Source organism: Cynara cardunculus, unplaced genomic scaffold, assembly GCF_001531365.2.
Source record: "Cynara cardunculus var. scolymus isolate 2C unplaced genomic scaffold, CcrdV1 Un_Scaffold_2592, whole genome shotgun sequence".
In the NCBI taxonomy this organism is placed as follows: Eukaryota; Viridiplantae; Streptophyta; class Magnoliopsida; order Asterales; family Asteraceae; genus Cynara; species Cynara cardunculus.
The window spans coordinates 30,746-53,083 of record NW_020201147.1 but is presented as its reverse complement, the minus strand read 5'-3'; the positions used below and the strand labels follow the sequence as shown (position 1 = coordinate 53,083).

Genomic DNA, 22,338 nt, shown 5'->3' with positions numbered 1-22,338 from the left:
GCGCATAATGCTCGCATTTTTAAACCAAGCTCTATTGAAGGGTAAATTTTTGTATCAATTTCTATCAACTATGCAACTCTTTTCCATGTTAATAGTGCAGGATGTCCACAAAGCAGATCTACTTATACTGTCTTCTTTGGGGGATGTTGTGTATCATGGACACTGTCAAGAAAATACATAAAGCAATGTAGAGAGAATTTTGGAAGAACTGAGAAATTGAAGGAATCTTATTTACGAAATTGGGATTATCTTTACAAATGAGGATAACCCAACTATTTATAGGTAACATTCAAGACACACAAGCAGAAAAAACAAAACTAACTATTTCAATTAAAGCCACATCTAACAAATCTCCACCTTGGCTTTAATTCTAGTACAAAAAAATTTTACTTCCGGCCATCAATGTTTAGGAGATCTTAAACAATGCCTAAACGTGTTCAAAGAAACGGGTTTTGTCAGTGCATCAACTGGATTGTCATTAATCTTCACTTTCTTCACTTTAATTCTCCTTTCCGAACGTATAAAGTGATAACAAACATCTATATGTTTCGTTCTCTCATGATGCACCTGGTCTTTTGCAAGACAAAGAGCACTCAGGCTGTCACAAAAAACTACAGTCTGATCTTGATGAAACCCAAGATCTCCAACCAAACCCGTCAGCCAAATCCCTTCTTTTGCAGCCTCCGAAAGAGCCATATATTCAGCCTCTGTTGTAGACAAAGCAACAGATGGTTGTAACGTTGCTTTCCAGCTCACCAAGGCATCTCCAACAGTGAACACGTTTCCCGTTAATGACCTTCGTGTGTCAAGGTCAGCTGCGTAATCAGAATCTGAAAATCCAGCCACAATACAATCTCCTTCTCCTCCATAAATGAGACCTACATCAGTTGTGCCTTTGAGGTAACGAAAAATACGTTTCACGGCAACCCAATGTTCTTTCCCCGATAATCTCCATACCGAGAATCTTTCGAGCAGCCCTCAAATCTTTCATGTCAAACTCAGAATTAAGGAGTCTTTTTAACTTCTTAATTTAAGCCATATCACGAGCCGCTACTAACATATCGTCCACATAAAGTAGCAGATACACGTGACCCATCAACACCTTTCTTATGATATATACAGCAATCATAAGGGCTTCTAGTAAAACCATGACTCACCATAAAGCTGTCAAAACGTTTTATACCACTGGCTCGGAGATTGCTTTAACCCATAAAGAGATTTCTTGAACTTGCATAGTTTTCTTTACCTTGAGCTTCAAAACCCTCCGCTTGACTCATATGGATTTCCTCTTCAAGCTCACCAAGAAATCCGTTTTGACGTCCTAAGTGTTCCAACTCCAAATTTGCTTGTGCTACTAGTGCCAACAACACCCGAATGGATGTATGACGCACCACCGGTGAGAAAATTTCATTATAATCAACCCACTGCTCTTGGCTATAACCTCTAGCCACCAAACAGCCTTGTATCTCACACTTTCAGCTCTTGGCAGCCCCATTTTCCGCTTAAAGATCCACTTACAGGTCACAACTTTTCTGCCTTGAGGTAACTTCACTAATTCGCAAGTTCAACTCATGGTTGCTATCCACACATCAGCCACCTTCGTGGTGATTGCTTCTTTGTAAGTAGATGGCTCAAAGAGCTCCATTTCTTCACCAACTTGCAGAGCATAGGCCACCATGTCATCAAAACCATATCAAATTGGCCTACCAACTTGTCTTTGGGGCTTATCTAATGCTATAGATCAAAATTCTGCAGGTTGGTGTTGATTTTCCTGCACAACAGGTACAGTTTGAGGCGATTTACTGTGTTGTCAAGCAGTGTTCTCACCTTCATCGGAACCATTTCACTCGTACTCCACCTGTTTGGACACACTCTCCTCTTGAACACTTGGTGTAGACAAACACCTCACGCCACGTAACATACCCTCCTCATCAAACACTACGTCACGGCTGAAAATCACTTTCTTTTATCAAGAGACCAAATTATGTAGCCTTTTACTCCAATTTTGTATCCCATAAACAGCCCCTTCTTTGATCTTGGTTCCAATTTTCCTTCACTAACATGGTAGTATGAAGGACAACCAAATATTCTTAAGCCCGTGTAATCAGCTGGCTAACCGGACCACACCTCAACAGGAGTTTTACAATCAATTGTCGTTGCCGGGGATCTATTCACCAAGTAGTAAACCGTGTTTAACGCTTTTGCCCAAAAACTTCTTGTCAACCCTGCATTTGTGAGCACAATCTCACTCTTTCCGACAGTGTTTTATTCATCCTTTCGGCTACTCCATTTTGCTGTGGAGTGTGCCTAACCGTTCGGTGCCTTGCAATTTCTTCATCTTTACAAAACTGATCAAACTCACTTGAACAAAACTCCAATCCATTGTCTGTTTGCAGCCGCTTTATCTTCTTCCCAACTTGATTTTTAATGAGAACTATCCAATCTTTAAACTTCTCAAATGACTCACTCTTATGCTTCATTACGAATACCCAAATCATCCTAGAGTAGTCGTCAATAATTCAGAGGAAGTAACGACCATCACCAAGTGAAGGAACTTATGAGGGACCCAACAATCAGCGTGAAGGTAGTCTAAAGTCGACTTGGTTGTATAGACAGTTTCTCCTTTCTTTTCCAAAGATGCAATGCTCACAAAAGCCCAATTCAGCAACTCTATGACCTCCAAGAAGTCCTTTCTTGCTGAGAATTACCATGCCTCTCTCACTAACATGCCCTAGCCTCATGTGCCACAGACGTGTCAAATCTGACTCATTATCTACAGGATTAAGGGCTGATGCTGCTGATCCAACAACCGTGCTACCTTTAAGCACATACAAGGTACCTCTCTTGACTCCTTTCATCACTATTAATGCACCCTTAGTGACCCGAATTACTCCATCCTCACTGGTGTACTTGAAGCCTTTTGAGTCGAACACTCCCAAAGAGATTAAGTTTTTCTTCAACCTGGGTACATGTCGAACATCTGTTAGAGTTCTCATTGTCCCATCATGCAATTTAATGCTCACCGATCCAATTCCAACAACATTACACGACATGTCATTTCCCATCAAGACATTTCCGGTTGCAATCTTATCATAAGTGTTGAACCAATCCTTATATGGTGTCATGTGAAATGAACATGCGGAATCAAGAATCCATACCTCTGATTGACTTTTGCAATCAACCACCATGAGCACCCGAACCATCTTTTGCTACAGCAGTGGATTCTTTTGTCTTCAGTTTTGGACACTCATTTTTCCAATGACCCGGTTCTTTACAATAGTAGCAGCTATCCCTTGGGTTTCCACTTGAACCTCTAGTCTTCGATCTTGATCGGCCTCTAATTTTCCACTTCCCTTTTCCTTTCTCTCGGCCTTAATCTCTACCTCTGTCTATCTCCGTTTACCACCGACAAGCCAACCGATTGGCTTTCGGAACTACTTCCTGAAGCTTTATGTCGCAACTCTTGTGAGTGCAAACTTGAACAAACTTCTTCCATAGTAATTGTGTCTCTACCAACAACGAACGAGTTGACAAAATTTTCATATGAAGTGGGCAACGAAACCAATAAGATGAGGGCGGCATCCTCATCTTCAATCTTGACTTCAACATTCTTCAAATCCATAAGAATGGAGTTTAACTCGTCAAGATGTTCCTTCTAAGGCGTTCCCTCCTTCATTCATAATGAGAATAACCTTTGCTTTAACAACAACTTGTTCGTTAAAGACTTGGTCATGTAGAGACTCTAGTTTCTGCCATAAAGACGCAGCAGTCTCCTCATCGGCAACTTCATAAATCACCTCATCTGCCAAAGACAACAAGATGGTAGAGTGAACTTCTCATCTTGTTGTGCAAACTCAAATTCAGCCAACCCTTCAGGCCTTTCACCAGCCAAGGGAATCCAGATGCCTTGTTGTTTTAAGTGAGCTCTCATCTATATTCTCCATAAGCTGAAGTTGTTCTTTCCTGTAAACTTGTCTATCTTGATCATTTGTGGAGGCATTTTCTGAAAATCTTGAAAGAACTATGGTACTAGATTCAATGTTGAGCAATCAAGAACAAAGATCCAGATTAATCTTCAAAAGAGTCGACAATTTCTAAATTGGCTATAAAAATCGGTAATCCAAAAAATTGATCCCCAAAAATCGACCATTCAAGAAATCAAAACATCAAGTACGATTGCTTGACACAAGTCGATACCTCCAATTGAAACACTCGATGACGAAATTGATTGAAGAAGAATCACTTTACACCGATGAATTTTAGTGATTTAACTGTTGCCGTTTTCCTCAAATTGACTGTCGAATCTATCGATTTACACCATCAATTTCATAATCGAGAAGCTCCACCTTGAATCGAACACCAAAATAGACCCAATCGAATGCCCACAGAAAGACGATTAACGAAAGTGATGAAGCGATTCCAAGAAAAATGACCGAGGGATTTAGCGATTACCGACTAGAAGGAACCCTAACGCTCTGATACCAGTTTGTCAAGAAAATAGAGAAAGCGAAGTAGAGAGAATTTTGGAAGAACTGAGAAATTGAAGTAATCTTATTTAGAAAATTGGGATTATCTTTACAAATGAGGATAACCCAACTATTTATAGGTAATAGTCAAGACACGCAAGCAGAAAAAACAAAACTAACTATTTCAATTAAAGCCACATATAACAAACACTAAGTACTAAGTAGCAATACACTTGGCGTTTCAGAAAAATAAAATGGAAAAAAAAACAATACATCTTTCTCCCGTGCAAACTTAGTATCAAGCCATGATAAGATGTGAGTTGACTTGGGTTCTATGATTGGTTCAGCAGTTAATTTGTCATTTATTTTATGGCAAGCTGGTGCTACCTCATGAGCCTCCCTCTAGAGCTGCTTACCATGGAGTGCATCCCCTTCACATGGCTCACAATAAATTACATGCAGCATATTGGACATGCTTGATCTAGCTACATCTTGAGGAGTGTTACATATGTAGAATTATATTTGTGACTTTAAGGTTTCTAGTCATTCCCTGTTGGGCCACTATGCACACCCCTATTGTTTCTCGTCATTAATTGACCTTTTTCCTTTATTTTACGGAGCTATTCCATTCAAAGTTTCCACTTAAAAGATAGATTTTCACCTATTGCACATACCAAGTGGTATCTATCATTAACATTACACAGCACATCCCTTCATATCTTGAAGACAACATAATACCAAGTTCTCAGCAGCACATACAAATTCATCTCAGTGAAAATATCAGAAAGAAGTACTTGTTTTCTAAGACAGCAATAGACACCAAAACATGGAAAGAGAATTTCTAGAAAGAAAACCGAGTCCCTGGAACTGAAAACTTGGCTAGTGAGTCATGCACAAAGCAAGCAGAGTTGTTACAGGGGTTACGTGACATCTGATTGTACAAGAAATTAAACTTCCCTAGGAATTATATTTACTTTATTTACTTAAAGTATTTACTATTTTACCTTTTGCTGATTGATTTTTATTATATGAGATTCTGTCATCAAACAAACTATCAATCAGGAACAAAGTAAAACACTACGGTTGAGCTCCAAATACTTCTATAACAAGGATCATCTTCAGCACAGAAAACCTGACAGTCAAAAACGGAGTATACAAATATACAGTACAGACAGCCAGTAGGTATACAAAACTCCATACCTTGTATAGAGCAAGTTTTTTCATGGAGACCTCTGCTTCTCCCTCTCCACACGAAGATGTGATAAGGTCCATAACATACTGCTCAAAACTATCAGCAGCCGGAAATACCAAAACTACATCCTCTGTAAGTTGCTCAACACTATTAAGGAAGGGCTTCTGCAGATTCAACCAGTATATGAAGTTATATATTTCCATATTAAGCAGTTCAGAAGCAATGATCAACATGGGAGAAACCATCCACAAACCAGTTGATGAGCTTACCAACTTGCTTCCATAAAGCTTGTGAAGGAGAGATGCTGAAACAACAACAGCTTGTGGATGCCACTGAGATAATACTGGCATGAATATGGTTGCATCCTTCTTCAAAAGTTTCTTGGTCTCCTCTCCTAATAATGCCATTGGGTGTTCATCTGTCGCATTAGACATTGTCTCAACATCTTGCAGTGTCTGCAAAAAGAGAAGAAACTAAGAAACAGTGCTTTATTATTTTTGGTCTTTATACAAAATTAATACATCTAGACTAGTTCCACTATCTTGGTAACAGGTGGACATGGCATACATCCATCCTTGGCCCAAGTGACTAAGGCCAGATTGAGCCAGAATGATATGACCCAGATTGAACCTTAGAATCAAATTTGAAATGACCATGAGATTTGACGACAAAGCATAAAGGAACATAGCTCAGTTAATAACTTCATAGCAGTTGAATGTTCCATCTACATAAATAGTAGTAGCATAAGTAGATGGAGGAGAAGCATAAACCAACTAAAAATATCAGACCACATACACAAAGTGATTCAAGGTAATATTTCTAACTACAACGTTATCTTTATGAGAACATGTGAAAAGAACATATCAACCGGAAGAGGAAGGATGCATCAGAAAAACATCCCATTCATGACACCACTTACCCTTACAAATGCACTTTTGATGGATGATGATACATAGGACTCTATCTTATCTCTATCTGTGACAGGTGCATGCTGCATTGCCTGCAAAACAAATGATAACCAGATGTGAACTTTCTTAGCTACAAGTAGGACTACTGTGTCGTCAATGTGAACTTACAATCAAAAATATGAATTATGGCAATATATCTTCTACAATATATTAAATTGCCTTGATGATGAACAAGTCCTTTATACCAAACCTCAACAAGTGTCACAACACAGTTCCAATATATTTAAGATACTGCATAGCCAAGTTATTTACAGAAAAAGTTGAAAGTGACATTTTACGCATCAATAGCTGGTGTGAAACATTTAAAGACAATTACAGATGAAAGTTCAAAGTAAGAACAGCATGTCAGGCAAGAAAAGTTTGTATTTTCATAATTCGAAATGAGAAATTTGAGATCATTTCTATCTCCCTATTTCCCACATTGACAGGTTCTGAATAGAGAGCTCCTCATAAGTCAATTAGTACTGGTATGCTCTATATATTCCTAACACAGCCTTGTGGATGTGAGAGTTCGGGAAACTGCTGCCTTGGGTTTAAGGCATTACAGATGGTGATGCAGCAATGGCCCACAGTGGTTCAAGTACAGTAAAAATCTATTTCCTATAAATTAATGTTCTTAGAAATATGGATGGTGCACAATAAAGGGGAAGAGTGAAGCTTATCTAATTGAAAGAAATATAACTATAGAGATTGTTCCAGTTGTCCTAACTAGGACGAATTTAGGTGGCAGTTTGTCTTCTTAATGGTGAAGAGTATCTATAAAAATATGGATGGATCTATCACAAAGTCTTTGAGGAATACATTTTAACAATTATCCCTATAACAAAAGCTTGTTGCCTTTTTCCATATCAGCTTCTTTTAGTCTTGAAATTCTTGTTGCTCTCTATTCATATACGCTCTTCCACGCTAATAGCAGCGTTTGTGGCATTTGTTGTATGAAAACTAAAATATCCTCGGTGTGATGATACTTGGATTTCACTCGGATTTTGTTCTTGTTTTATGCCTACACTGCTCCCAGGTCCCAGATATGAGAAATTAGATAACTTCCTACAATGATCTTCATTGATTTGAGTGGTTACTTGGCCACTTTGTGCTCTGGGCTTAGTGACATCTATACGAGTTGGCTTTGGCCTAGCGGGTAAGGAGGTGGGCATTCTTGCAGAATGAGTGGAAGGTCTGGGTTCAACCCCAGGCACCACGAACCGGTCCGTTGGACAAGCAATTTACCTTCCCAGTCCCTTGGGATGGCCGTGGGACCAATACGGAGGGGGCACGCTCCAGAGGGCAGCTTTTAAATTACTTAAAGCAGAAGAAAGTATGACAAAGCAAAATATTCTTTGTGTACCATGAAAAATCTTTTTATACAAAAAAATGTGGAAGTGGAAGCCTTGGAGTATAAAATCATCTTCTGAGGAGTCGCATTTTACCTTGAGAATTAATCTACGAGCTCCATTAACTAAAAGGGACAATAACTAACATGTAACGACCTCCCAAAACCAGTTTACATGCAACATCACCTCTCCCTCCAACAAAAAAAACAAATGGACACAGCCACCAACCAGATGGTGAAGCAGAACATTTATAGATGCATAATACAAGACCTCAAGAGACCAATGCTCTTCTATCATATCATTGTTAACTTGTCCGAGATATTGAATTATTACCAAATAGGCACAGCGTACATCATGTTGAAGAACCATGAGCACACAATGATACTTTAATATGGTTCCAGAATGTTTAAACAGCTTATAGATTTGGGTTTGCCTGCTAAGAAAGCCTTCAACCCTATTTGGACCTACAAGCCAGAGATTAACACTGAAGAACAAATAAAACGATGACAACACTGACTATCTTCATGTACATTATAGGATTAACAAATGCCTAATCCAATAATTTTATGTCCAGAGCTTGTCAACAGAGGTTAACTTGATTGAACCTTATCAACAGAAATGAGTAATCATGTACGATGTTCAAATTTATAACAACAGCATTGTTGCCACTTTGTCTGTGCATATATGTGTGTGTGTGTGTGTGAGTGTAGAGAGAGTTAATATATATGTGTGCGTGTGTGTAGAGAGAGTTAAGATAAATAGACTGTTACACACCGATACATGTTCCTCCAGAAGAAGTCTCCTTGCAGACATTGAAATTGAAACTACATTCTCCATCATCGCCAAAGCCTACAAGGAAAAGGCGGAGTGAGCATCATGAAGTAAACACTAAATGAAAATGGCAAAGCATCAAGTCAGAATAGAATTTTCCTATGGATATCAAGGTTAGAAATCATGCAAGAGCAGGCATTGCACCTAAATAAAATTTTTACACATCAACATAAACACCAAACAATGGCATTACTCGAATGTGACCTAAATCATTGTTCAGCACATACATAATCCTATCTCAAGGATCATGAAGTCCTACCCCACCGCCTCTTCTTTTCTTACTGCAATTAGCGAGTAGATGAGACTCAAACATTAAACCCATTGCAAGGAAGGCAGAGCCCTTGTCACTAGAAGAAAACAATCTTTAACAGTTTGAACTCAATACATCAGATTTAGCATGCATGCTGAACTACAGTACTAACCAGAGTTACTAATTAGAAACATTGCATTTTATTTGGTTACAAACCTCGGAAAAGTGCAAATGGTAATCTGCAAGTTGCTTATCAGCCCACTTCTGAATAGGTAGTAAAAAGGACTGTAAAAAGGTTAGTTCTTGAGAGCCCTCTTCGTTCTCAACTTTGCAGAACAAACTTTTTAAGTGCATTCTCTCTTGTGGGCCTCGTTCTTCCTTCAAGGGTACTTTATTTAATTGCTCAATGGCATGCCGGAGAAGTGCATGCTCCCTAGTCATGACAAACTGCAAAACAACAGCTAAAATTATAGCACTTCATAAATCGAATAACAAATAAAAACTACCTAGTTGGCTAAGAAGAAAGGATAGTAATTGGCGCCACACAGATCTCTACTTTTCTTACATCCTAAAAGATGGGGATTTGGGGACAATACAAATGTTTTAAATGACAAGCCTGTTTGTTTATGCATGTCATTAAAAGAAATTATGGTTTGTTAAGAAATATGGCATGTTGTTAGTGAGAATGATTCGGGTATGGAGTACAATGGTAGGCTAAATGAGTTAAGATTAAAACATTAAAATAACCAATACTATTGACCCCAGTGTAAAATAAACATATTTTGTTACCCACCTAAAACTGGAGTGTAGATATCAAGCATGTGCAACTTGAGAAAAAATCAAATAAGCAAACAGAAGTCTAAGCTTCAAAATGCAAGACAAACCCAATCAAGCAGTCCACTTTAATGATTTCCATCATTGATATCTATGCTCTGACTAGAGTGTTGGAAAATACACATTAGAATTAGAGTTCAGCCCAAGTACCGTGAGTTGATGCTTTATATAATGTATAACAGCTAGTAATTGAAAACTAATGATATTCTTCAGAAGCTGTTGTAAGTTGTAATTTGCCAATTGCTGATGCATATACTAAAATGTTGCACGTCCAATACACTGCTAACTCAGAGACTGCAGATATCTTTGAAAATCATTTAATCCACTAGTTAATAGTTACATGTAGAAATGACAATGATCTATCATTTAAAGGGATTTTTCTTCCACTGTTGGGTGGCATAACAACATGAGCTAAATATTTACATACTGATTGGTATGTGTTTCTTATGAAGATCAAAGCCCTGCACCATTCCAATTGCCTACAATTAAGGATCTCTTAATACCTGACGGAATAGCACCCATGCATAGCAGGTGTGGTGGATGGTCTCTGTTATTCCCAATATACGCCAGGTTGACTTTAGAAGCTCAAGTATTTCTTCAATTTCCTGCATACAAAGTAGACGTTGAACTGGCATATTTCACAGAATATATCTGCTTATTATCATATGCTACCACAGAACTATCATATATGAAGCTTCAGATAAGAAAAGAACTGGTAACTTTTCTAATTGAAGGTAGCGTAGACTTCCAAAGAGGTGTAATTTCAAATAAGGCTAGTAAATACAACAATTAATTTACTGCTAAATATGCTAACATGGTTTGACAAGGATTTAGGTGGAGGGAGGAAATTTAATAATGTTCCTACTCAACCTTCAATAGAAATTTACTAACCTCTGTTAGTTTTCCCTCGTCTAGAACATCAAAAATGCTGAGAAGAAGTTTCTCATATAATCTGACATTCAAATGATACCCGTCTGCCCAATGACATACTTCGCCGGTTAAGTCACCACGAGCTGGCCTCTCTGCAAGTGGAATGGCAATCTCCCTCAGAGATCTCAGACATTCTATGCGTTGAAGTTCACCCACAGAAGGTGCAAATGACTGAGATAAGACCATTTTCAAAAATGTAAGAGCATAGAACAGTATACTAACATGTAAGCATATCAAGTCTCATTTCAAAATCACCTGTAGGCCTCAACAACTCTAGGATTCATATCCCCTAAAGCGTCCATTTGAATTTCCAAGTCTTATAACACCCAATGGCAGAATTTGTTGCCCTAGCATTGAATGACTATCCGAGCTCTACAAACCCAATCTAATACTGACACACCTCTCGAACCTCCCCAAACAACAGTAAAACGCTGCAATTTTATTTTTTTACAGTATCACCTAGTATTATTGATTGGCCATGTTTTCATCAATTTTATTGCATCTTACTTCAAAATATAATTGTTATGAAGGTGTATGACTTTTTCTCAAAACTAAATACTTCGCAGTTCCCGCAAGTGAGAGTAGGCGAACTACACTAGTCTCACAATATAACTCAGCTCTATCAAAAACATTTGAGCATTTTAACCATAATTTTAGAAAGAATAAACTAGAGCAGAGACCTTCTCTAAAATTTCAAGTAAAGAGGAATTAGAGAAAAAGAAAGATAAGAAACAATATAGATAAGTTCAAAAGGGCATAAACCAAGATAGAGTGAAAACTAACCTCAGATTCTTCAATTCTTGCCAATAAAATCCTCATTTCACTTGCTTTGCGTCCAGATTCTCCAAATCCCACAACTGGGTGATTCACAAGCCCTTCCTCCAGCATATTCAACTGAACTAACACAATATTGGAAACATCTTACATGAATATGAAATAAATTTATTATACCTGCCCAAGAATAGTAAGATAAGCAAATGAAACTGAAATGGGCAATAGAGCAAGGAGAGAGAAGGAACTGACTTGTCTCTTTTGCCACCGTATATAAGCCTTCTTGTCAGAAAATTCAGTTCGAGAAACACAAGATAACAACTCCAGAGGTATTAAAAGAGCATCCATTCTTTTCCCCACTTTGCCAGTCATCCCATTGAGTAGCCCTTGTCTTGTTCTAATGTCCATTGCCTCAGAAATCTGTGTTTATAACAGTAAAATATTATATAAATGGGAAATCATGAGGTTGTGGATTCTGCTAATTTATAACATAACCCTGGGAGATAGTACAAGGAAGCCAACAAAAGGGGACCACGCAAACAAATTTATAAAGTAGTATCATTTGTTGAGCACAAATTTATAAAGTAGTATCATTTGTTGAGCTGTTGAAAGTGAATATTCCATAGTTAATTTTCATTAACCAGTTAGAACTGCTTGCTAAGATTTAATGTTTTTATATTTCCATTCTGTATCGTGCGATGTTTGGGTAGGTTCATAGGTGTATAAAGTCTTATACACCAAAAGGTTGGTCTCTTAAATTTTGTGAACCTTGACCCTTTAATCGTGATCAACAAGCCAAGGGTTGTGATTGAGTGAATTGAGATGGAAATAATGAATATTTTGACAGCATTCTCAAAGCATCTTATAGGTGACAAGGCATTTATGCACGTGCAGGGCATCTGGTTGCCTCAAGTAGGATGGCTAGGAAGGTGACACCTTGGTTACTAGATGATGCAATATATTACAATGACTACGAACAAAGCCTACAATGCTACTCAAACATTTTTTCATGGTATCTAAAGTTCTTCTGTCATAAATGCACATTGTAAATGACTTGGTGCCTTACGAAAGCCTAGGCAGGGGCAGTATCACCTTGCCTATGCTGTTAATTGCACCATTATAGTGGTGCTATTTCGTTTCTCGACAGTGAAATAAGACCAAGGTCATGAACTTATTGTGTGTCGCTTTGCAAGCGTGTATAGTTCGGGGCATAAGTCCTCGGGAAGCGATCCCAAGAACAAGGGTTGTGGGGTCTTCGATGGGTGTGATTCAAGAAAATGCCCTACTCCTTCCCCTTCCCTTTAGTAGATATAGGAAACCCGTTGGAAAGGTTCTTTGCCATATGGCTCTGCTACGAGTCATCAACCAAGAGACTGATGCTTGCCTAACGTTCTAATGCCTAAACTCCTTGCCTTCTTTTGCAAAAGAACAACTTCGTCTAGTAGATCGCTTGAGCGCGGATGAAATAAAGTTGTGAACAGATAATATGAGGATGTTTGACACCTAGATTGTCCCGAAGCCCTCTCATGTGAATTAAATCAACCTAGTCAATGTTTGTCCGGTTTTACTGAAGGCAAAAAGAGCCTAAAATAGTCAGGCACCTTCGCGCGCATATGTACATTCCGTCGCTAAAGTGCTCCTGCCTTTCCTTTTCAAGGAGAAGCGGTTGAGAGCAATCAAGAAGAGCTACTCGACTCAAAGATGAAAGGAAGCGAGTGAAAAGGAAGAATAGGGGGAAGATGACTATCTAAAGCCAATAGTCCAGTTTAGAGCTCGGATTTCTAGCTTATTCTATTTTGGGTATCATAAGAATGAAAGATTCTATATGATATGTCCACTGTGAATTGATCTCAAAAAATCCCTCGTTACTGCTCAAAGGAGTAGTAATAGGTAGGGATGACAGGATTTGAACCCGTGACATTTTGTACCCAAAACAAGCGCGCTACCAAGCTACGCTACATCCCTTCGTCAATACTTTTTTGTTATTTTGTAAACTTCAGTCAGCTAAGTAGGGCCTGAGGCCCCTGTGAATCCGTAAATCTGAGGAGCATGCCGCAACAAAAGGATGGTCCCCTATGCATTTCATCTTTTTCCCAACGTGCCCAGGCTTGCTATCATCCAGTTGATCGTCGGTGAATAAGTTCAGGTAAGACCCTTCCTTTTCTAATAGGTATTCAATGCCATCATCATTGACTTATGCCTCCTTAACCTATCTGGAGTAGGTCTTTATCGAGAGGAAACAGGGAGGGGGGAAGGGGGAAGCCAGGCTCGAAGAACAAGCCGAACCGTGCAAGGACGCGGGGATATAGCAAGTAAGTAGAAAGGTTCTCCCTTTCTTTCTATTAGAGTCGTGAGCTTGTTGTAGTCGGTAATCAAATCCTAGAGTTTAACCACCCGGTCTTGAAAACCAGTATAGTTTACTATCGAGGGTTCAAATCCCTCTCACTCCTTTTCATTAAATATGGAATTGAGACTACGACTGGAATAGAATTGCTTCGTTAATAGATCCAGATTCGCATCCGCCCATCTAAGAGATTTCTTCGTGCCAAGTCATGAGCTATGTGGAGCGATAAAAAAATGGGATGATAAATGATCATTATAAGTCAGACTCAATAAAATTTGATCAATCCCTTTTTCTGTTGTTAAGGTGGAGAATTGAACGAAGAATTCTCTTCTTTCATCATCAATCTGAGCCTTGCACAAAACCAACCCCCCCCCCCCGGTATCAGTTGCTTCGCAAGTGAAAAGTCTCTCGAGGTTTCGCCATGGGAATTTCGCAAGACTTTTCGCTGCTTTGAAACATTTTAAAAATATCAAAAAATTCCGCATGGTTTATCTCTAAAAAGTAGAAAGGCCCTAGAACCCCCCGGCCCATATACCAAAGCAGTTAAATGCAAGGAGATCAGAGCAGAGGAGCAACTCCAATTTATATGCTTTGATTTGATTCAAAAGTTCGCTTTCTCTGCTCTTCAAAAAACACAAATCGGGTCTTTACTTTAATTCATCATTGGACTGGTTTTCAGTTCAAGAGTCCCCTATTGTGTATTTTGATGCCCCTATCTTCAAAGGCAGAAGAAAAACATCATATTTTAATGATWTAGAAATGAATATCAGAAAAAGGATTGACGGATGGAAGGCCAGGTTTCTCTCTTTTGGTGGTAAGCTCACTCTCTTAAAATCAATCCTTTCCCCTATTCCTATACAATACCTTGGCGGTGCAGTCGTGGTTAGCAGTCATGGGACAAATAGCGGTCATGCGATTAGCGACGCTATTGACCGCTGAATGACCACATTTTGAACGCAAAAAGCAGCCGCATAACCGCTATTTGTAGATGGGTTGTTTTGGTGTTAAAAGGGTAACTTTGTGGGCTTCTATTTAGGACTTGCATTCGGTGTTAGTTTAGTCCAACACAATATCAAGGCTTCATTATTCTTATTCTTTTGAACTAGGACACCATATTTATTCTTCTGAACTTGGACATCATTATTCTTTTTTTTTTTAATTGTTCTTATTGTTTTGGATTTAGACACCATCACTTTGACCTCTTGATTTGAATAAAAGTATTCACATTGTTCAATTAATTTTATTTGGACGCGGACATCATTATTCTTATATATTTTTTATTAAATACATAAAATATGTCGAGTTATGTAAGCTTATATATAATTCTAATTATTATATGAACGGCTATATTAGGACCGCTATACCACCGCTTCACCATCGTGATAACCACTATTTCAAATCACGGTCCTAACCACAATTTCATACTTTAACCGCTATGACAGCATAGCACCTTACTTCGCCTTGATGATTTGTGTTCTCGGTAGGGATGAGAATGGAGGACCAATTACCAAAATCAAACCGATACTGACCCGTATGCATGTAATCAATCGGTACTCGGGTCCTAATTTTCTACATTTTCGGAAATCAGTACTTCAGTATTTGGTTCCAATGTTTTGCCGGAATATACTCAAACCGAACCGAAATATTAGGGGGGCACTATGACTTTTGAAATTCTATCAATTTCTTCTCCTAAGCTATCCATACCTTCTCCTATAATCACCATAAAAAATCAGCCCCTATTACTTGATCAAAGAAATCAGAACCTCTATGGATGAAACTCAAGTAAGTTTTTAATTTCCTTCATGTTAGTTTAATGTTCAATGATCAAGAACTTTTGATTGTTGTTCTCATGCGATTGTTTGTCTCTTAACCCACTTTCATATTTCGGTCCTAAGTGGTCCAAGTACCGAAAGTCCCCGTCCCGAAACCGAAATCGAACCAGTACCGAACTTGTACATACGTTCGGTTTTCGGTCATAGTTCTCAGTCCCACAGAAAATCAGTACCTCTCGGTTCGGTACCGGTGCTGGACCGATCTCATCCCTCGTTCTTCGCTTCTAGCCAATCCCAGCACCATGAGTAACCATGTCCACAGCTATCCCAGTGTTTACACTGACATCCCGAGTCATCTTTGCTCAATACTAAACTATTAAAAATTCAAACATGATGACATGGAAGTGTCACATGACCCTGGGTAAAAGAGCCCATGGAGTTGCACAAGTACCTACATTCGTACTTCTTTTCTTTGTCTTGAAGGCCTTCATGGACAGACTCAGATCCAAAAATTATAGCCATGTAGTTAGGACTCCCAGATTTACTTAAATGCTTTAGCATGATTTGCTACATAAAGTAAAAGGTTATAGATAATGCATGGAGTAAGATCCAACACATGATCTTTGAATTATTTAGAAAATATATGGAGATTCTTGTTTTAGTAATGGTTTTCTACATACAAGTGAAGGTTATAGATAATAATAGCATAAAGTAGACCTATGACAGTCACAATATCCAGCAGCCACCTTTTTAACTGAAAGTAATTTTCAGGCCTCAGTATCAATTGCTATTAATTTGATGGGTTATACTATCTTAAATATAATCTTAAATATAACTATGTTAGCCTCTTGACTAAATATATCATGCTTTCTGTGTCATGTAACGTGAACATAGACTTGCAAAGTGGCAAGTTGACTGAGATGATCATGATTTGCTCCCACATGACAAGGATCCACTTTAGACATGAGATTTGGTCCTACATCAAACAATATAGACAGCTCTACACTTAGTTTGAGATCAACAATGCTTGAAAGGGAAATCATCGATCACTCACATATTATGGTTGAGAAGCCAAAATAAGCTACTTCAGGGGCATATATTCCAGAGGTCCAATCATATGGAGCATAAAGTGCAGAACGAGAAACCCGTATCTTATACAAGCAAAGAATAGTGTGACCAAGTTGATAGACCAGACTTCCACTATGTAACATTGTCCATATGCATGACTTATATTATTCAATACTTTAGCCTTTTTACCATATATTGTAAATTTGTTGGATGCTTTTCTAAATGTTTTTCTATAAAAAATGTGTTGCTGCCTTTGGTCACAGTATTATGTGTATTATCTAAAAGATCATGCCATTTTAGGTGTCACTGTCCTCTTTCTAGTGTTCCATGGTAGATGTCCCCTTCTATAGAATTAGTAAAAGAGCATTTTTGTCATTTAATACCCTTTGTCAAAAAATTCCTTGTTATATATTCTGGTGTTCATCAAGGATAAAACTAGGAATGCATGGATGTTTATACTTTCTTGAACTTTTTGCAAAAAAAACAGAAACAAAAAAACAAAGGGGGGGAGTGTAGACCCACAGCGGAGAAGTAGCAAAGAATAACAGTTTTTGCACCTCAAACTAGTTGTCTAGTTATGCAAGGCTAAAATCAGAGCAAAAAGGAATTCTAGAACAAACATAAAGAGAATATCCCCCAGGGTTTGAGGACATTCGACACACTCCTATCTAAAGCCAATTCTTTGGGATGCTACTAACTCATGCAAATCTGTCTAAACTATTTCCCCTCATGTATTCACAATCATGGCCAGCCTCTACCTCTCCTAATGATCTCCCCTTCATACAAATCTCCTCTTCTATTCAGTGCATTCCAAGGTCTATGCTCAAATTAATAAACCACCTCAGAAATGTTGCCTCAGCTTCTCTGGTTTCTACCCAACCTTCTGCACGCTCCTTATTTCTAATCCTATCCTTGATTGTTTGAAGACATAGCATAGTCAAATTTAAGCAAATTATAAAAATGACAAAGATCTGGAAAGCTTTCCTATAGTCATAACACAGTGCATAATTTAAACAGTAAATATCCACTCTGTACCTCCATCTGGATGCGCATGATCTCCAGCAGACCAGTCAATCCAGTTGATTGTTGGGACTGGGTCGTAACCTGTTCACTCTTACTCCGTCCAAGCTTCTTCAACAGTCTAGATTTCTTTTCTTTCTTCTTTTCCTTTGACGGCACTATAAGGCCCCTGTTTAGACGATGATTACATAAAGGTCAAAAGGTAGCTTGGGAGGACCAGGGTTATGAGAGAACCAAGCACAGCAAAATGGGAACTTAAAAGAGAAATACTAAAATGGAAAGTACGGAAACAAAATTCAAGAAAAGACAGAGAAAAAAATACCCTGAAGCCCCAGCAGCGGCCAATAGAATTTCATAGGCGGTTTCACGGAGATCATCATCGGTTATACCTGAAGACATGACCAAACCACAATTTTGTATAGTAATTTCAGACAATGAATCAAAACGCTGCATATGACGTTTGCCACCCCTTAAGGTCCTTTTTCTAACAAACAATTGAAAGCATATGTCATTTAATGGTATTACAGAGCTATAGATGATGTCTAACACAAGCCAATACCCAAAATAAAAGGATTAAAGTTTCCTGATGTTGCATTCACGAGCCAATGACTTACCCCATCCCAATGAAAATTTATCCTCCTAAAATCTCACAAAATAATATCTTTAAGATCTTTGAATTCACCCATTCATTATCTTAGAAACTTTAAATATAATTTCAAGCATACATATCATTCTGAAAGCAATCATGCCTCAATATAAATAACAACACAAATTTCATATAAACCTAATTGGGGTAGAATAAGAATGGACCCACAAGAACCAGAGTACAACGAGAAGAATGTGCTAACTTGGCTCCCGCTGATAGAGCAGGTTTCTAGTTTGCTCTGTCTTAATCTCTTAACACTAACAGGCAAAAGTCACCAATAGAATACCGAAATATGAGAACTTTAAGCATATATATTCCCAGGTAGACATAACCATAACAAGTTCAATTTAAAGAAAACAGAGGTTGGACTTTCATTAAATTTAAATGTGCTTTAATCAAAGTTATCTTTGGAACTTAATACATTTCAATTCCATAGAACCTGCTTCAGTTCAGAACCTGCTTCCAAACAGATATTCATCTGTCCTGAAAAAGTTATTATTGCTAACTAGAGAACTACTTCTAGGTACTAAAATAACTTAAATGCATCTAAACAATCTAAGTTAGTCAAAAAAGTTTGTGGTAGGCGGGCATCACTAGCTTCATTTTCAACGTTCAAAAATGTAATTCGTTTTGAGGTTTTCAGTGCAGCTTAATAATTGATCAAAAACAACACAACAGCACTATGAATCTATATCATGAAAACAAAAATTGCATTAACTAAGCAAAGAACGGTTACTCCTGAATAACAACACTTGACCACATCTGTATTTACCTGTTGCAAATGAAGGCAAACCCACGACAAGATCAGAAGTATCACTCATCGTTCTCCTTGAATACCTAAGACTATTAATTTCCTCTAAATCGTCGTCATCCTCAAAATCCTCAATGTCATCAACAGTTAAATCCTGAACTTGCCCCAAGTTGGATTGAGATTTTGATATCATAGCGGGTTCATCCTCTTCTGTTGCCTCAAAGGGAAGTGATGTGTCTGGCATAATGGGAGATGGTGCCACAAAAGGTACAACTGGCGGAGCCCTCCTTGGAGGTGAACCTGATGATTCAGGATTGGTAGCCAAAAAAAACTCACCTCCAGACCCTGCATTCTTCATAATGCAGAAAAAAATATAAAAATAATAAATCAGAAAGGAAGATGATGCAAGGTTCAAGGATTACTAGTAACTAGTGCACCAGTGGTAAACTACTTCCATCCCATCACAATTGCAGCAATTACCAATTTAGGATGCCTTCATTAATTGCAATCTTTATTGTGTTGAAAATATATAAGCTAAATGGGCATATTTCCCCATAAGCACTCCAGAAGCATTTGTGATATGATAATGGTCCATGAATTTACTTCAATTAATAAATTAGGAGGCATACTGAAACATTTTTACCTCTGCGGTCACGACGTATATCCATCAAAAGATTATGTAATACAAGGTTGATTTAGACATTTGTCTAATAATCAAATGCTTCATTTAATATGCCCATATGGTCAATTACTGTTTCTAACTGGGGTACAAAGAGTATTGTTGGCCAACATCATCAGAAAATGAAGCTAGAATGTGGCAAGGTCACTTATACATGGTTTCAGTTACTCACTAAAACGATACAGTTTCCATCTTTGTCTACTCACTAAACAAGATGGATTATTATGTTCATCATATAGAGACATGAATTACTCGATTAGTCGATAACTGCTTTTCCATGATCACTCCTCCCAACACTACCAGTCTACCACTATCATTGCATACTAATAAACAACAGATATCTATATGAAAGTCGTTCTTTGGGAAAACTATCTCCTTGAAAGGAATAGGATATTGGTGGACTTCATTTGGCAAAAACGGCAGGTAAGAGTACTCCCTCCCTTCCAAAACAAGAAGTAATAAAGACAGCATCCATTTGAATGTTTATATTTCTCAAGCCACCATCATTTTTCAATATATTGCAGTTGGCAACTTACTCCCCAGAACATAGAAATTTCATATCATTTGGGATGCTAATAGCAGTTTGTTCAATGCTCAAAAGACATATATAAACTGTTCTGTTTTGAACAAAGGGAAATTCAACTTTCATCTTACTATATGAGGGAATCCAGTGCTATCATGATAATCTCTAATAGCATCTGAGAGCTCAAGCATGTCACCTGCATTATAGTCCAACAACAGGAACTAATAAAGATTTCAATTTTGTACAAAACAAAAGAAGATCAACAACAGCAGAAAAAGATTCAGTACCCCACTTATTCAAAGAGCTACATTTCTTTTTATTGTGGGACCTGGTACTTTCCATGTACAAGATGATAATGAACTTTGCAGCAAACTAGTATCCTAGTCTTGGTGCTCATTATAAACTTTAACATAGTAGCCAATTTTCCCTCAAAAGTTAAAATCCTCAACAATTTTAAGGCCCAAAAGTAACAATTTCACATCCAAGGTCAAAATGCAGCTCTTATTTTCAACCCTGAGGCAATATAACTCATAAAAATGAATTAATTACAAATTCACATACCTTTTTTCACAGAATTCAGGACAAAATCAACACTAACTTGATCCAGATCCACATCATCCAATGAAACAGCACCAGGTGGCATTACAACTTTCTTAATCAAACTACCAGATAGCAAGTAATTAAGAAGTATCCGCCTATCTCGCCTGTACCTTTGTAAAAGTTCCACTTCATTTTCCCTGTCACAAATACACATACAAATATAACTTGTGGAGAAATCTAGGAGCGTTATTAAATCAAATGAACAAATACACACAACACATACTCTTCCATGACCGATTCGGAAGCTCGATAGTTAATCAGTTACTACCAAGGCATTAGATCAAGGAAGAAGTTGAATTTGAGGAAACGAGATCTGTGGCAGGTTAAACTTGAATGCTAGAAGTATGAATCAAAATGCAGGGCGACTTCTTTGAACTCTTTGCAAAGAACGAGAGTAGACCCAGCAAGTGCGTGTGTGTGAGAGAGAGAGAAAGACGAATGTGTATTTATTGAAAGAGTCATATACGTATGAAAGTAGATTAACTCGGCACAGTATCTTGTTTATTCAACATCATTCTCTCCTCAAAAAGTAGAAACGTGACATAATTGGACATAATAAGCGGACGTAGGGATGGTGATTTGGCCCGACCTAGACGGGGACGGGGAATCCCTGCTAAAACGGGTACCGGGGCCGGGGCCGGGGATCCCCGGTAGAGGCAAACCGGGGTTGGGGCCGGGGCCGGGTATTGTATCCTCCGACCCGCCCCGTATCCGGTATATTAATAAATAATAAAATAGTTATTTGGACTTTAGGTAAATGGATTGTTACTACTTATTTGTGTTTGGGACTTTTGTGTTTGGGCCTTTTGGATTTGGGCTTTGGGTGTTGACCGGGGGTTGACCGGGGGTTGACCGGAGGTTGACCGAAAGTTGACCGGGGCCGGGGCCGGGGACTCTATATATAAACCGGGGCCGGGGATTGCAAACCCCGCTCCATCCCCGCCCCGTTGCCATCCCTAAGCGGACGGGACTGTATTCGATAGATCAGAGTAAGGTATATCGTTAAGAGAATTATCTAAGGTTTTAGGTGTCTTTGGGGTTATGTTTTTTTTTTTTAAAGTGTTTATTAATTTATTGGTGTTAAATTGGAGTTTTATAAAAAAATGTTTGCATTAGCTTATGTCGGTACCAAAACGTAACCAAAAAATACATACATATGATATTGAGCTAATTCTAATTTGAATTCCACTTTGCAAACTTTTGAAATAGAGGAAGTGGTACATGAAACAAATGCACCCATCTCTAACCTGAAAGAAACCCTAAATTTGTCATGGCCATACAGCGGATGAACAATTCAGGTTGAGGATTACCAACAATGTTGTTGCTGCAGCAGAAAAGTAAAGAGATGATGAACTTCAGGAT

General features: G+C 38.2%; 1 protein-coding gene across 2 annotated transcripts in view; it reads right to left on the bottom strand.

Annotated features, from left to right (window-relative positions):
• The window catches only part of LOC112503142 (protein unc-13 homolog), a 44,883-nt gene extending 23,495 nt beyond the window's left edge, over positions 1–21,388 (bottom strand). For both annotated transcript variants that reach the window (XM_025107209.1, XM_025107210.1), the window contains exons 1-15: positions 21,200–21,388; positions 20,938–21,113; positions 20,508–20,572; positions 19,196–19,526; positions 18,100–18,166; positions 17,793–17,946; positions 11,826–11,993; positions 11,586–11,696; positions 10,764–10,973; positions 10,376–10,477; positions 9,255–9,485; positions 8,732–8,806; positions 6,578–6,658; positions 5,928–6,113; positions 5,667–5,822 (exon numbers count right to left, since the gene is read on the bottom strand). In XM_025107209.1, coding sequence (XP_024962977.1) covers positions 5,667–5,822; positions 5,928–6,113; positions 6,578–6,658; positions 8,732–8,806; positions 9,255–9,485; positions 10,376–10,477; positions 10,764–10,973; positions 11,586–11,696; positions 11,826–11,993; positions 17,793–17,946; positions 18,100–18,166; positions 19,196–19,526; positions 20,508–20,572; positions 20,938–21,113; positions 21,200–21,207 — 2,121 coding nt within the window. In that variant the 5' untranslated portion in view covers positions 21,208–21,388. The remainder of the gene's footprint in view (positions 1–5,666; positions 5,823–5,927; positions 6,114–6,577; positions 6,659–8,731; positions 8,807–9,254; positions 9,486–10,375; positions 10,478–10,763; positions 10,974–11,585; positions 11,697–11,825; positions 11,994–17,792; positions 17,947–18,099; positions 18,167–19,195; positions 19,527–20,507; positions 20,573–20,937; positions 21,114–21,199) is intronic.
• Positions 21,389–22,338: the final 950 nt, after the last annotated feature.